The 14,731-nt window shown below is 38.3% G+C and overlaps 1 protein-coding gene across 8 annotated transcripts in view; it reads right to left on the bottom strand.

Annotated features, from left to right (window-relative positions):
* Positions 1-14,731, bottom strand: part of Cd46 (CD46 molecule) — a 36,987-nt gene that overhangs the window by 5,080 nt on the left and 17,176 nt on the right. For 2 of the 8 annotated variants that reach the window (XM_023701168.1, XM_023701167.1), the window contains exons 7-10: positions 14,023-14,070; positions 10,433-10,474; positions 8,734-8,769; positions 7,538-7,595 (exon numbers count right to left, since the gene is read on the bottom strand). In XM_023701168.1, the coding sequence (XP_023556936.1) occupies positions 7,538-7,595; positions 8,734-8,769; positions 10,433-10,474; positions 14,023-14,070 (184 nt within the window). Of the gene's footprint in view, positions 1-7,533; positions 7,596-8,733; positions 8,770-10,432; positions 10,475-13,041; positions 13,153-14,022; positions 14,071-14,731 lie in introns of those variants that run through there. The other 6 variants (XR_002818060.1, XR_002818062.1, XM_012516892.2 and 3 more) reach the window with 6 other exon arrangements.

The raw sequence follows: 14,731 nt of genomic DNA, 5'->3' as shown, positions 1-14,731 counted from the left end.
CAGGCAGAAGAAAACAGGCAGAATTCATGTCATGTACCCTCGCCTTAGGTTCAAAATATTGGGCATACCTTTTCATGTGCATTTTACATGCTTTTTTTGTCCTATGTCTTGAACACTGTGTGCATGTTACACTTGCAGCGTATCTTAAGAGGCGACCTGACTGTACACATACTCTAGCCCTGCCTCAGTCAGCTGATAGTATATAAAACTAGTATAGAAACATATATATGTACATAATTTTAATACTGGAAGCCGAACATAAGACCTTGCACAAGCTAAGCATGTGCTCTACCACGGAGCTACTTCCCCAGCCTCATTGTATCTTAGCGAGACCAGGTCTCACCAAGTTGCCCATGGTAGTCTCTACCTTGGAAGTCCTCCTGCCTCGGCCCTCTAAAAACTAGAATTACAGGTGTCACCACAATGCCCAGGGTTACAGCAATCTCTGAACGACCACTGTGGTGGATGGCTTCATAGGTTGTCATGACATCCAACTCGCCAGGACGGCTGTATTTTTAAATACTTTTTCTGTAGTAGTCGAATACATAGAATTTTTGAAAAGAGATCTAATATTTGAGAAAGATAAAGAATTAACATAAATATATTTGATCTGTCAGTATAGCTGTTTTGAAGACAATAAAAATTTGAAACTTAATTACTATTTACAGCTATTCTATTTTATTTACAGCCACCTTCATTCATTAAATTGTCTGAAATGCTCAGGCACCCTGCAGCTTTGGGAGTCTGGAAACTACTCATTGGCTTTCACCTCAGTTTGTCCCACAAGACCAAGGCATAGAGAACTGGTCAGGGCCAGATTCCCAGTTCTAGTTGGTAGGTGTTGTCTTCCATTTTGCCCCTGTGCTCAGAAATACAATCTTGTTTTTATTAAGAAACTGTTAAAAAAAAAAAAAGAGGTTTGTACCTATGTTGTTTATTTATTATTTCTTGGCCTATATCTTGTAATATGAGAAACTACTTTGGCAGTAACAATACACAATGTACTAACCATTGTTACTCTCCTAAAATCTTGTTTTGAGATTTTGTACCATTGTTTTTATATTTTTTTCTTTAAAATAAATGATGTAAAAAAAAAAAAAAAAGAAGAAGAAAGAAAGAAACTGTTTCCCAGTGGCCTTTGTAGATCCTGCTCCTGAACCCTCCACTGTGAACTAGAACAGGGTCTGTCATAGAAGGCCAGATTTTTCCAGCCACATAGATGCCCATTCCAACACAGACAGAGGAGCACTTGGAATTCACTTCTGTTAGAGACAGGAGGTGTTGGGACCAAAAGATTTAGGGCAAAGCAGCCCACGATCTGTGAGTATTTTTATGGTTTTCTTTAGTATGCCAAATATATTCTGGTTTGTGGAAGCAAAAACATCCTTATTTATAGATTTCAATAAAATATATTTACAAAATTAAATAAAATACATCATGATTTCTGTAAAAGGCCATTTTTCCCTTTTTGAGATTAAATTGGTTCTGTTGATTATGTCCCACTGAGCTCAAAAATTCCCTTTTGGATTCAGATGTGAGGCAACTGGACAGTCCAATACAAAGACAAAGGGAACAGAACTCTGTATAAGCCTATGTCAAAGCAAATCCTGTCAGTGCATATTCGATAACTATAAAAAAGTAATGGTAGAAGAAAACATCAATAATTCAGCAAAAGGAATAGGATCTAAGTTTCCTCTTGGATCTTCCCCACCCCCATAATTTTATTGAGAAACAAATAGCAATGAGACAGTTTCAAACCAAATTGGTAGCACAGTTTCAATAATTAGCACATTGCATACATTCTTCCTAGTGGTTAATTGCTGTACAAGATGTGGACATGATATCCTATTTACAAACACTATTAGAACAAATCACCCTATTCATTAAGAGAATGTAACTATATATCTATCCTAACCATTTTGAATACACAGATACAAAATGGACATTCATCTGTATCCCCTTTTTTTGTTTAGTTCCGTCATTTGAATATTATAGGTGTGTTAACTCAGCAAATATTCTAGAAGAGTCCAGTAGTCCATAATAGCATTGGGTCTTCCGCTTGACTGGCAATGTCAGAAATTGTTGACCTGAGTCCCCTACAGCTCAATATAACAACATGGCTTTACTTCTTAGACTTCATTTTTATACTTTTCTGCTGGATGGTTAAGACCAAGATAAAGCAAGACCTATGCAACCAGAGTTGTAGCTTTTGGGTCTGATAAGGTCAGTGAAATCCCCTCAGGATCTATCCTGAGATCCTGTACCTCAGATTGTAGAACCTTTGTCAGTGTCAGCCATGTGGATGAGTCACGGCCATTGCTTGGCCAATGTGCTCCCCGTGAAAACCTGAGAGAATGTTTTCTCTCCATGTGACTCTCCTTAAGCACACTCTACATCATTGATCACTTTCCTCTTTGGCCCCATTCCTTTTGGATCTTAACTGCCAAGCTGAATATTTTTCAAAACAAAGGACACTGTGACAGAGAAACACACACAAAACAGATTCGTTTTTAACAATAAAACAAACCTTTCAGGGCTGGCCAAATAGCTCAGCAGACTAAAATGCCTGCTTCAACAGAGTGCAGCGGCTGGGGTTTGATCCCTGGCCTGCCATGCCAGCCCTGCCCCTGGGGGGTGCTGAGGCAGTGATTGAGACTGGGCGTGGTAGCCTGTGCCTGTAATCTCAGTGCTTGGGAGGCGGAAAATAGGAGAACCACTATGAGTCTGATCTGTGTAGTGAGACCCTGTAGACCCTGTACTAAACACATTAAAAAAAAAAAAAAAGCAAACCTTTCATCTGTTCTCAGAGAGAAGTCCATTTTACATTTCTGTGGCTGTCACAGGTTTGTGCTGGACAGAGGGATGGAAAACAGTTGAACAAGGCAGAGGGATCGAGCCAGAAAGAAGCAGGCATCCTGGCACAAGTGGGGGAAATCAGTGACGGGGAAGCACCAGGCCCATTCATTAATCGACCACATTTTCTGATTCGCACCTGGGGATCTGACCCACAGATCTGGTACAACGAGCTACTCTGAAGTCTTACATATCACCCAGCAGATCAACAGATTCTAAATTTCTGTCCAATATGTTTACCCTTGAAACCATCTTGCACAGTGCAAATACTGTAAAAATTCTTTCAAGCAGTCACACTTGGGAGGAGAGGTGATCCAGCTCTACACTCCTGCTTTTATTGGAAACACATACAGGATTTATTAACTCTACATCATACTGTCTTATAAGTCAATTTTATGACAAGTCATTTTTTAAGATGCACCTTAATACTTTGCATTGAATACAGTTCCTTCTTGTGGCAATTACTTTTCAACCTGAAGGAAAGTTCCTGTAACATTTATTACCCAGCCCCCCAAATTTCTAGGGTCACCCTCATTTCATTATGCTTCCTAAGCCAACTACACAATCTTTTGTTACATAGTATTTTTGTTTCAAAGTTTAGAATGATTTTTTTTTAATGTATTTGGTTGTTGCAGGTCTCACTACGCAGCTTGGATTTATGGTGATCCTCCTGCTTTCAGCCTCCCCAGCGCTGGGATTACAGGCATACGCCACCACTCCTGGACTCAACAGCTGGCTCAGCCCACCCTAGGGGCAGGGCTGGTGAGGCTTGTGGTGCTGAGAAGCAAACCACGGTCTCTGTGCTTGCCTAAACTTGCCTAAACAGGCACTTTAGTCTGCTGAGCTATCTTGCCAGCCCTAGAATGATTTGTTGAATACTAAAAAATTTGAGAGCCAACTAGAAAAAAATGCTTAATTTGATCCAATAGTTTTTTTTTTTTTTTTTGCCACATATGATTACAATTTCTGGTTTTAATTTTTGAGCTCTCCATGCCTAAATAAATGTTTCACTGAGCGAAACAAACCTTTAAGCAGATAGTTTAAAAATGACAAAGTAATTGAATCATGTCTACAGTCCTCCTCTCTGCCAGCTGAGCTATCGAAGGGTGCACAAAGTAATTGAATCATTTACTATCACATTAAAAGCAGCTTTAGGGCATACCAAATAGTAAATATCACTAATAGGAAAAAACTACTCTGGCACAGATAACTGAAAGTATGAATGATACAGATAATTTTCATAACCTAAAATAATACACTTATGAAGAAAATTCCCAAGTGAAAAAACATGTAAGCCCAAGGCGATGTGTGTGATTCGGAGCCATGCAGATTCCCAGGATGGGCCTTAAGCATAGCAAGACAAGGGCTGTGGCTTCCGAGATGAGAAAGAATTCGCTGAAGAAGGACAGAGAAGAAGGGAACCTTGGGTGGGACCAGCTCTAGACCAGGGAGATCCTGTCTGGCAAATGGTCTGAGAGCTAAGATGCAGGAAACCAGTAGGATGCTTAAGCTTCGGGCCACCTTTCACCACATAATTTAAGTAATATTGGATGCTCTTTAAAATGACTACTGATCCCATTTTTGTGCTTTGAGAGGAAGGCCACAGAAGGATAGCTGTCCAAATCTTCTTAAGTATCAGTGTGCCTCAGTCCATTTTGTACCAAGATAAAACAGCAATTTGAGATGATCCATGAGCATTACCCTGGCTCCATGTGCATCGAGAAGTAATATACGTTTTGTAGTCTTATGTGAGAAGTTTTGACATCCCCCTGATAATATGGAGTATATATTTGGCCACCATCCCTGTTTCCCACCATACAATGATCAAAGCCCTCATCAGCGTGATGTCCCTTGGTGTGAACTGACTGGCGGCTGAAGCCCCAGGTAGTGTCAGCATGGGGGATGCTCACAGAAGCACCATGCGGGGTCAGAGGTTTGGGACTTTCAGCCTTGTCCCCACTGCAAGTTAAGTTGACCATTCCCATCCATGATCTGACTCTAATCAATCCTGCCTGTCAGTACCCCTGATATTCAAAGCTCTGGTTGGAGCAATACAGTGTCATCCCTGGTGCCATCAGATACACAGCAACTCAGGCTCTGTCCCAGACCCAGTTATGTACAGGGCATCTAAGAGCACAAAGAATTAGAAAAGCTCTCTTCTGGGCTCTAAAGAGGAAAGGCAAACTACCCCTCAGTAGAGGATGTTTAGGACAAGAACAACGTGGAGGACTGCACAGCCTTGAAGCCAGCCAATCTGAAAATTAGGAATGTAACTGTTTTCTCCTTCTTCTTCCCTTCCTCTTTTCTCTTCTCTCCCTCCCTTCCTCCCTTCTTCCATTTCCCTGCCTTTCCTTCCTCTCTTCCTTCACCCTCTCGTTTTGTGTTTGGTCAGGCCTTGAACCCAGGACCCTGTGCATACTAGGCATTTGAAAGAACCTAACTCTTGGCTCAACCATGACATGCTGTACTGAGTATGTTTCTACTACAAAGAAAGCAAAGGAAACCCTAAAAGATTCCCATACAGTTTGCCTTTTAGTTCCAAGGGCAGTGAAGAATGACACCTCCCACACCATTCTTTGTATTTTGACCTCAAGTTGCACTGATATGTAAGAGTTTAATTATGTTGTGTTGGTTAAAGATAAAGCATCTTTCCAAAATATATTACAGGGGGCTGGGGAGATAGCTCAGTAGAGAAAGCACTTGCCTGGCAAGCGCAAGGGCCTGAGTTCAATCCCTGGTTCTGCCAAAAAAAAAAAAAAAATTGTAATATATATATTACAATTTTAATAAGGGAATTTTCTGTTGGACCCCTGTGCTATGACATATGGGCTTTTAATAAACATCATAAAAATTAATTTTGAAATCTGAAATCTCGATTGCTTTTGAGCCTTAATTTGTGAGTGTAATGGTCAGGTCATTGCTTAGATTTAAAAGATCTCTGAGAGTATGGCTAATAGGCCTTGGAAATCTTTGGGAATTTTGAGGAAGTGATGTTTTAAACAAAAAAGGAAATGAGCAGAAAGCTGTTTTCGTATTGCTAGAAGTTATTTCTTCACAACCTTTTAGATTCATAAACTATTCCAGTGATATTTTTATTCACATAGTTGTGTATATAGAATTGAAAACCAGAAAACTTTCAGAAAAATTAAGTCTGGATTTTAAGTGTTCCTTAAGTATAAGATTTAACATTCAATGAAGAAGTTGTAAATATTTTAAAAGTTAACCAAAAATATGAAAACAATTGATTTTTATGAGAGAAGACTATACTTTTATTACACAGCCTGAACCTGAATATATAAAAGGAACAAAAAAGAAGCAACAGAAGTCTTAAAATTATGAGGCTTGATTTCAAAACTATTTTAATGCTATAGGGAAAAAAATATGTATATTTCTGACTATTCTTGGTCCATACTCCAGGATTTACCCTAAATTTTTCATTATAATGTATTCCTTTGTTCAAATTTAAACTTGTATTTAAAAATTCTATTTTCCTTAGAAGATATGCATTTATGCACTGTTTTCTGTTTTTATTTTTATAGAGCAAAAGATAACTAAAAGCTAACAGAGAGGGCCTCAGCAACTGGAGCCCCTTCATTATAATGCAATCTTATAAATGAAGGGAGCATAAGAGAGAAATCAACTGCTGTTGGTTTTTATCCCCTAGTTTAACATTTATAGATAACATCTCCAAATTAAAAAAAAAATTAGAATTTTGAAACTTATTTATTTATTTATTTTTATGTATTTTGGTGTAGGGCCTCACTATGCAGCTCGAACTCTTAGTGATCCTCCTGTTTCAGCCTCCCCAGTGCTGGGATTACCGGAGTATACCACCATGCCGAGTTTCTGTGGCCAGCTTGGCTCCGGGCCGGCATGGCATGTAATACCGGATATCGAACCTGGGTCCTTGAGCTTGCCTAGGTAGGCGCATAGACCACTGAATTCTCTCCACAGCCCTAAAAATTGGGATTTTTTTTTTTTTTTTTTTTTTGTACAGGATCTAGAGGGTCTCACTATGTAGATCAGACTCATAGTGATTTTCCTGTTCTCAGCCTTCCAAGAGCTGGGATTACAGGCATGCACCACCACGTCCAGTCTCAAATGCCATCTCAGCACACCCCAGGGGGGCGGGCTGGCACGGCACACCGGGGGACCAAACCCCCCCCCCCCGCACTGTATCTGCCTAAGCAGGCGCTTTAATCTGCTGAGCTATTTGGCCAGCCCCCAAAAATTGGGAATTTGAATGTGACGCCTGCATAGCTTTTTATAACCAGTTAAATCATACAGAGAAACAGAAAATTCATCATAGAAAGCCCATTGAGTGCAGCTGTCGGTCTCCCCAGTGAAATACTTTCCTTCTGGTCACTCAGCCATTTAGGAAATAGCAGGTCCCCAGCGTGGGCGTGGCCTCAGGAGAGTCCTTGATTCACCAAGGAACTTACACCTCCATCTGCTCAGAACTGCTCAGAGAGCAGTGCTGAAGAACTCAGTACAGATCCCTCGCCCTGCCAATGCCGTTAAAATTAGCTGGGAATATTACAGTAGAGAGATGCAATTTGGAGGGCACACCAGTGCAGGCGTGCTCGGAGAAAGATGCCGCCAAAACAGAGCCGAGCTTGGGCTGCACAAAAGCGCATGGAGGGTAAGAAGGCCTGATGCGCTAGAGGAAATGCGCTGTTCTTACCTCTTCTGGTCCTGAAACAATCTTTGCATCAGAAGGACGAGGAGAGCCAACCCAACAACTACAGGAAAGCAGGAGATAAATCAATGTGACTCAGAAAGCGAATACCAGAATTCAAAATCTAAATAGAAGAGGCAATGGTGTTCACATTTAAATGATAGAAAATGGTATTTTAGTTAAGTATCTATAGCTTCTAGTCCATCTGGAGTCTTCATTATCCACATCCAGTTCCCTGGAAGCACTTCACAGTGGACAGTGAGTCAGCGGTGAGCACCAGCTTGATTTAGAAAATTACCCAAACGCACACTTGAGAAGCAAACTCTTCTCATTCCATCTTAGGAAAACATGTTATAAGTAGGCTTTTGAAAGTATGTACCATGAGGTACAAAAAGTAAAGCCATATTAATATGCTGAACTGTAAAAGGCTCAAGTCAACAACTTCTGACATTGCCAGTTCTGTTGATAACAGTACTATTATGGACTACTGGACTATATTGCGTTATTTTGCTGAATCTAAGCATGTACAATATTTGAATGGCAATGGAACACCCATCTCTGACAAAACAAAGAAGAGGGAAATAAATGAAAGACAAATTTGTAGTGAAAAAAAAAATCTGTATATACAAAATAGTTAGGATAGCTATACAGCTACTTTCTCTTAGTTCAATAAGAAGAAAGATTTGTACTAATAGTGTTTAGACAAGACATGTCTGCATCTTGTACTCTGAATAACTACTGCAAAGACAATGCTATGTAATGTATTAATTCTTGTAATTGTCCTACTAACCTGTTTTGAAACTCTCATTGCTATTTCTTTCTAATTAAAATTAATAAAAATTTTTTTAAAAAGATCTTGTCTCAAAAAAATAAAGTGTATATATAGGATACAGGAAAATATAAAAAATAAAGCCAGCAAAAGTAAAGGGCATGATATCTCCACGTTGGGTGACCACCTTTTCTTTCCTGTGCAGTACGTGACCCTGAACCCAGGGCCTTCCCCAGCCCTCTTTCATTTTTCTAATTTGAGACAGAAACTCACAAAAACTTGCCCATGCTGGTTTCAATCTAGGTTGGTCTTTTTCATCTCAAGCTATAAAAACTATAGACGTGAAAATTAATGTTAAAAAGCCCACTTCTTGAATAAAACATTTTAAAAAGCCCACTTCTTTGTAGTGATATTCAAAATTTGGGATATTTACCTGCAATTAGAATAATCAGAATGATGATCCATGCATCTGGAAAATGTAAAAATGGAAGATGTAGAGCAAGAATGGATCTAAAGAGTGGTTAGCCTTTATTTAGCTCAGATCATCTAAACTTTAGACCAAAACAAAAGAGTATTTTTAGCGTGAGAGCTAGTGCATCCTTATTTGTTTGGTTTTGTTCACTATGTAGTACAGCTTGGCCTCAGACTCACAGAGACTCTCCTGCCTCACCCGAGTGCTGCTGTTAAGGCCTGTGCCTACATCTGGCTCCTACGTCACTGAACCCTTCTAACCTACTTTTTAGGTTGTGGGTCCAATTTGTAAAAATTTTTAATAAAAACTTCCCTCTTCTGTGTTTGGTCTTCAGGTTATTTAGCAAAGCTTATTGGAACAATTAGCATGCATTAGAGTTGAGGAAAAACTTTGAATTTTGACCTTTTCTTGGGGGGCAGTAGGACCCATGATGGACCTCAGGATGCTGGGGGTGGGGGCTGCCATGTGACCACAGGAGTAAACAACCAGGAGTCCTGCAGGTGGCCAAGCTGTGGTATCCAGAAGCTAGGGTTTGGGGTGCATTTGGGCTTAGAGTATCTCCCATGTACATGAGGTTTCATCAGGATGCACCCCGCATCATCAGCGTGCGCAAGTCAAGGGCCAATGTAGAATTGAAGCTGTACTCCTAGGTTCCAATTCCATGGATCCAATCAACTATGGACTCAAAATATTTGGGGAATAAATTGTGTCTTTACTGAACATATATAGACTTGATTTTCTTGGCATTGTTCCCTAAACAATAGAGAATGACAACTGTTTCAATAGCATTCCTATTGGATTGGGTTTTATAAGGGATCTAGGGAGGGCAGAGAACACAGGAGGAGGTGGCTTGGGATATGGAAATATTATGCCATTTTATGAGGAGGACACAAGTACCCATGTTTGGTATCTGAGGGAACCAGTCTGGAAAGACAATGTACTAAAGCCCAATAACCCAACGTGACTTATTAAAAGGTTAATCATTGCTAAGCCAGTTTAATAAATAAAAATAGACTTTTGTCCTATTTTGTACATCAAGAAATATTTATATTATATTGAACTTTAACTGTGAGGACAAGGGCCGGGGAGATAGCTCGGTAGAATAAGCCCTTGCCTGGCAAGTAGAAGGGCCTGAGTTCAATCCCCGGTTCCACCAAAAAACCAAAAACAAAAACAAAAAAAAAAACTGTGAGGACCAGAGTTCATTTTACTTTATATATTGTGAATCATGTAAACCTACATAATGTGTGTTAGACTGACCCCTTACTAGCCCAACCTCTAGGGCTTTAAGGTTGGTGCATATAAGACAATAGGAAGAGAATACAGCTACAAATTGCCATCACAAAATGATATTCATGTTGGAAATAAGTTCCATTTTATATATTTAACATATGGCAAGAGTGTTTAAGAAAGTGACCTTATCCTACTTACTTTCCTATGTTAAGGCACTGTTCTAAAACTGTACTTACCAACATGTTTTTATACCTACCATCACTTATATTTTTATATGATCAATACAATCAAAGTAACTATAAGTGTCAATTAACATGAATAATGTGTGATATTGTTTCTTACTTAATTGCCAGTAATTGAAATATTTATTTCTATATAAACTATTTGGCCTCATAATGCAGTTATTATTAATAATCAAAATACTAACTTAATTCTTGGTCAAATAATCCTTCACTAGGGTTGGGATATCCTAGGGAAAAAAAAGAAGGAAATTGGTTAGTAAAAATTGAAGAAAAACAAAGTGTAAAATCCTTCAAATCCATACGTTGATATTTTTTGCCTTTGAACAAAATCTCCTCAAATTTCATTTTCCTTATAAGCTGTGTCACTAGTTCTTATTTAAAGTAGTATCATAGGGGCTGGGGAGATGGCTCAGTAGGATAAGTGCTTGACTGGCAAACGCAAGGATCTGAGTTCAATCCCTGGTTCCGCAAAAAAAAAAAAAAAAAAAGTAGTATCATAGAGTCCTATAAATTTATATGCAATACTATTAGCTTTTTTCTTCCTGCTCCATTGAATCACATTCCCTGTGGTACTATTGTGGCTTGCATACAAATTTATCTTTCTTTCTTTCTTCTTCTTCTTCTTCTTTTTTTTTTTTTTGTATTTTAGGGAAGGGTCTACAGGGTGTTCAGGGTCTCACTACGAGACTGGATACATAGTGATCCACCTGTTTACAGGCTCCCAAGAGCTGGGATTATGGGCGTGCGCCACCACGCCTAATCTCAATCACTGTCTCAGCGTGTCCCTGGTGCAGGGCCAGCATGGCATGCCAGGAGATCAAATCCCCGGCCCCTGCGCCCGCTTGCAGGCACTTCAATCTGCTGAGCTATTTGGTTGGCCCTCAAATTTATCTTTAATACATTTTCAAAATGAGTCTGTGTTATTTAGTGATTCTAATTTAAAGATAGAATAGGGCTCAATAAATGCTTTAGAAGTCAGTGTGGAGTAGAAGGAGATCTCACCAGCAGGAGACCACACAAGAGTGATCCACAGCCAACATCATGTTCAGTGCTTGTACCACTGCGATTCTAAGATCAGAGTCAAGTCAGACGCCCATGTTTGCCACAGCTGTGCAACACAGTAGTGGGTGTTCTAGCCAGCAGTTAGGTAAGAAAAGGAATCCAAACTGAAGTAGTATCATCTTTACAGATCAAATGATCTTTAATGTAGAAAACCAGGCATTCCACATACACTACACAATCAAAACAACCTATTAGGACTGAGAAGTGAATTCAGCAAAGCTGCAGGATATAAAGTCAACACACAAAAATTAGTTCTATTTCTGTGCATTAAAATAAACGATCCGAAATGGAAATTAACAACACAATTTTACTTAAAATAGCATCAAAAGGAATAGGACAATGAGGAATGAACTTTACCTAAAAGGCAAGATTTGAACACTAAAGCTACATTAAAAACATAAAAGACATAAATGGAAAGACATCCTGCTTTCATGAACTGAAAGACATTATTTTTAAGCTACCAATAAACACAAAGCAGTCTACAGATTTGGATCACAACCTCTATCAAAATCCTAATGATGCTTTCTGCAGAAACATAAAATTTATCCTAAAATTATTATGAAATCTTGAGGGATCACAAATACTTAAAACAATCCTGGACAAAGAAGAGAAAAGGAGAAGAGAAGAGAAGAGAAGAGAAAAAGAAAAGTTGACAGAACTTACATTGGTTAGTTAGTTTCAAAACTTAGCTACAAAACTATAATCATTGGGGCCTGCCAGATAGCTCAGCAGACTAAAGTGCCTGCTTAGCCAGGTGCAGGGACCAGAGTTGAATCCCTGGTATGCCATGCTGGCCCTGTCCCCTGGGGTGTGCTAAGATGGCAAATGAGACTGGGCATGGTGGTACACGCCTGTAATCCCAGCACTTGGGGGAATGAAAACAGGAGGACCGCTACAAGTCTGATCTGTGTAGTGAGACCCTGTACTAAAATACATAAAAAACAAAGTAAAATGAAAAATACCCTACAATCATCAAAATGGAGTGACAGAGGTGTAAAGGGATAGGGAATCTGGAACATAAGCCTCATCATGTTTAATCAAATTCTTTTCAAGAGTGCCAAGAAGAGCCCATGCAAAGGGTACTTGGGGACACAGGCAAAAGGATGAAGTTGGATCTTTAACATACAAAAAACAACTCAAAATGGCTTAACCTAAACATAAGATCTAAAACTATAAACGACAGCAGGGAGAGGCTTCATGACATCGGATCCAGCAATGATCTCAGGATGGGATTCAGGCAACACCGACATCAAGATGGATAAAAGAACTTCAACAAAATTAAAAGTTTTGGGGCACTAGTGGACACTAACAGAATGAAAAGAAGACCCATTAGAGAGGTAATATTTGCTCATCATGTATTTGATGAGATTAGTATTCAGAGTATAGTAATCACTCTTAAAACTTAGTAACTGCAAGTCCCATTCAAAAAAGGGCCACAAGCTCAAATAGCTCTTCCTCCAGAGAAGATGGGCAAGGACTAGCAAATTCCTAATCAAAAAGTTGATCTAGAAAAGTTAACATGAGAGGGGCTGGAAATATCTGATAAGGAAGCATTTATAATATATTAAAATCTGTAGTGTTATAGTAAAAAAATAATAAGCAAGCAACTCTGGCACAGGAATGAACAGAAGACAAGAGAGAGAGGAGCGGAATACCTACGAATATGGTGGATGATAAAAGTGAGTTTAGACCAGCAGGGGGCAACAACTTACCCACAACTGGGGGTTCCTACCTTGGGGGCAGAGAGGAATGACTTAGGAATTTCAAATTTACCAACAATTGAAATGCAAAGAATGAAGCCAGGTGCATGGAGTTGAAATCAGCATGGGAAAAACCAAAGGTCCTACGAGAAGAATACAAAAGTCATAGCCATTAGGGGCAAGATGAGTACATCTAATCGTCTACTGATGTAACACTTCTGAACACACAAATGATCACTGATAAGAGAAGAGTTAAATAAATTATGGCATATATTCAAGCAATCATCTGAATGGTGGGAATAAACCTTCAGTCCAAGGCACTAAGTTGAAAAACGTCCAAGTTGGGGAATATTATGCACAGCATAATGCCATCTTAATTTTTAAAAATGCCAAAGGACATGTTGACACATAGAATACAGAAAAAGAAACCCAAAACTATGGATAGTGATTGATTTGGGCCTAATACACTAGAAAGAGAACTAATCTTTTACTCTATGCTTTTGTAATTTTTGAAGTTTTTAAAAAATTTTTGAAGTTTTGTCAAAATATTTGTAAACTAACATAATTAAAAGTTATAAAAAATCTCTAATAGTATAAAAAGCTAGTATAAGTAAAAATGAAAATGGGAAAAATGTTTATAAGAGAGGTGTTTTCATTTATAAAAACTCTTAAAATCAACAATAAAAAAATTTTTTAAAAAACCAAACATTTGGGAAACTAACAGAAAAAAGGCAAAAAAGACCCAAATAAGCAAACGTGAACCTCCGAGTGTAGCACACCACAGTGGGCTCACCTGCTCAGAAGGCAGTGGCAGAAGGGCCACTTGGATCTAGGAATGTGAGGACAGCCTAAGTGAATAGCAAGATTCCATCTCAGCTAAATTTACAAATAAAAATGCAGACCAAAAAAGTTCAGCCTCATTGATAAAGAATACAAATTAAAACAAAACATGATGTTTAAATCTATCATTAATAAATTTTAAACTATATTAATAAGATGAATAATTGTCAAACCTGGATAATTATGAACTGGAGGCTTGGTGGGATGAGTAGGCTTTGGACCTAAAAAAAAAAAAGTGAGTCTATCAATTGTCAGCTCAACTATTATCAGTATAAAACTATGGACTTAATTTTGATATTTGATTTTTTTAAAAAAACTATCAAAATGAAAATTATACATACTTTTTAAACCTTGCAATTCTACTTGTACTAATTTTATCCATCTATTTGACCTAGATACAAATTTACACAAATTTATAAAACTGTACACATAAAAGTACTCATTACAGCTTTGTATTTTTTTCTGGAATTATAGGCATGCATCACTGAGCCTAGAGAAGCTTTATATTTTATAATATAAATTCTAGAAGGTAACAAATAATAAATCGTAAAATACCATGGTAGCCATATGTATCTTTTTTAAAAGAAAAAATCCAATGGTATCACACTACACAGTTTGCATCTTAGTACTATTCATTTAGTATTTCTTGGCCATTTTTTTCATATTAGTACATTTAGACCCAACTTAACACCATTATATATTGCTGTTGATATAGTCTTTCCATGACTGATGATAAAACATGATTTCATTAGGAATTTTGATTATTTTTTCTTTTTAAAAAAATGATCCAGGGGCTGGGGAGATGGCTCAGTAGAATAAATGCTTCCCTGGCAAGCCAAAGGGCATGAGTTCAATCCCTGGTTCCACAAAAAAAAAAAAAAA

Source organism: Octodon degus, unplaced genomic scaffold, assembly GCF_000260255.1.
Source record: "Octodon degus isolate 3935 unplaced genomic scaffold, OctDeg1.0 scaffold00131, whole genome shotgun sequence".
NCBI classification, from domain to species: domain Eukaryota; kingdom Metazoa; phylum Chordata; class Mammalia; order Rodentia; family Octodontidae; genus Octodon; species Octodon degus.
The sequence above is the reverse complement of the archived record's forward strand: the minus strand, read 5'-3'. Positions and strand labels throughout refer to the sequence as shown.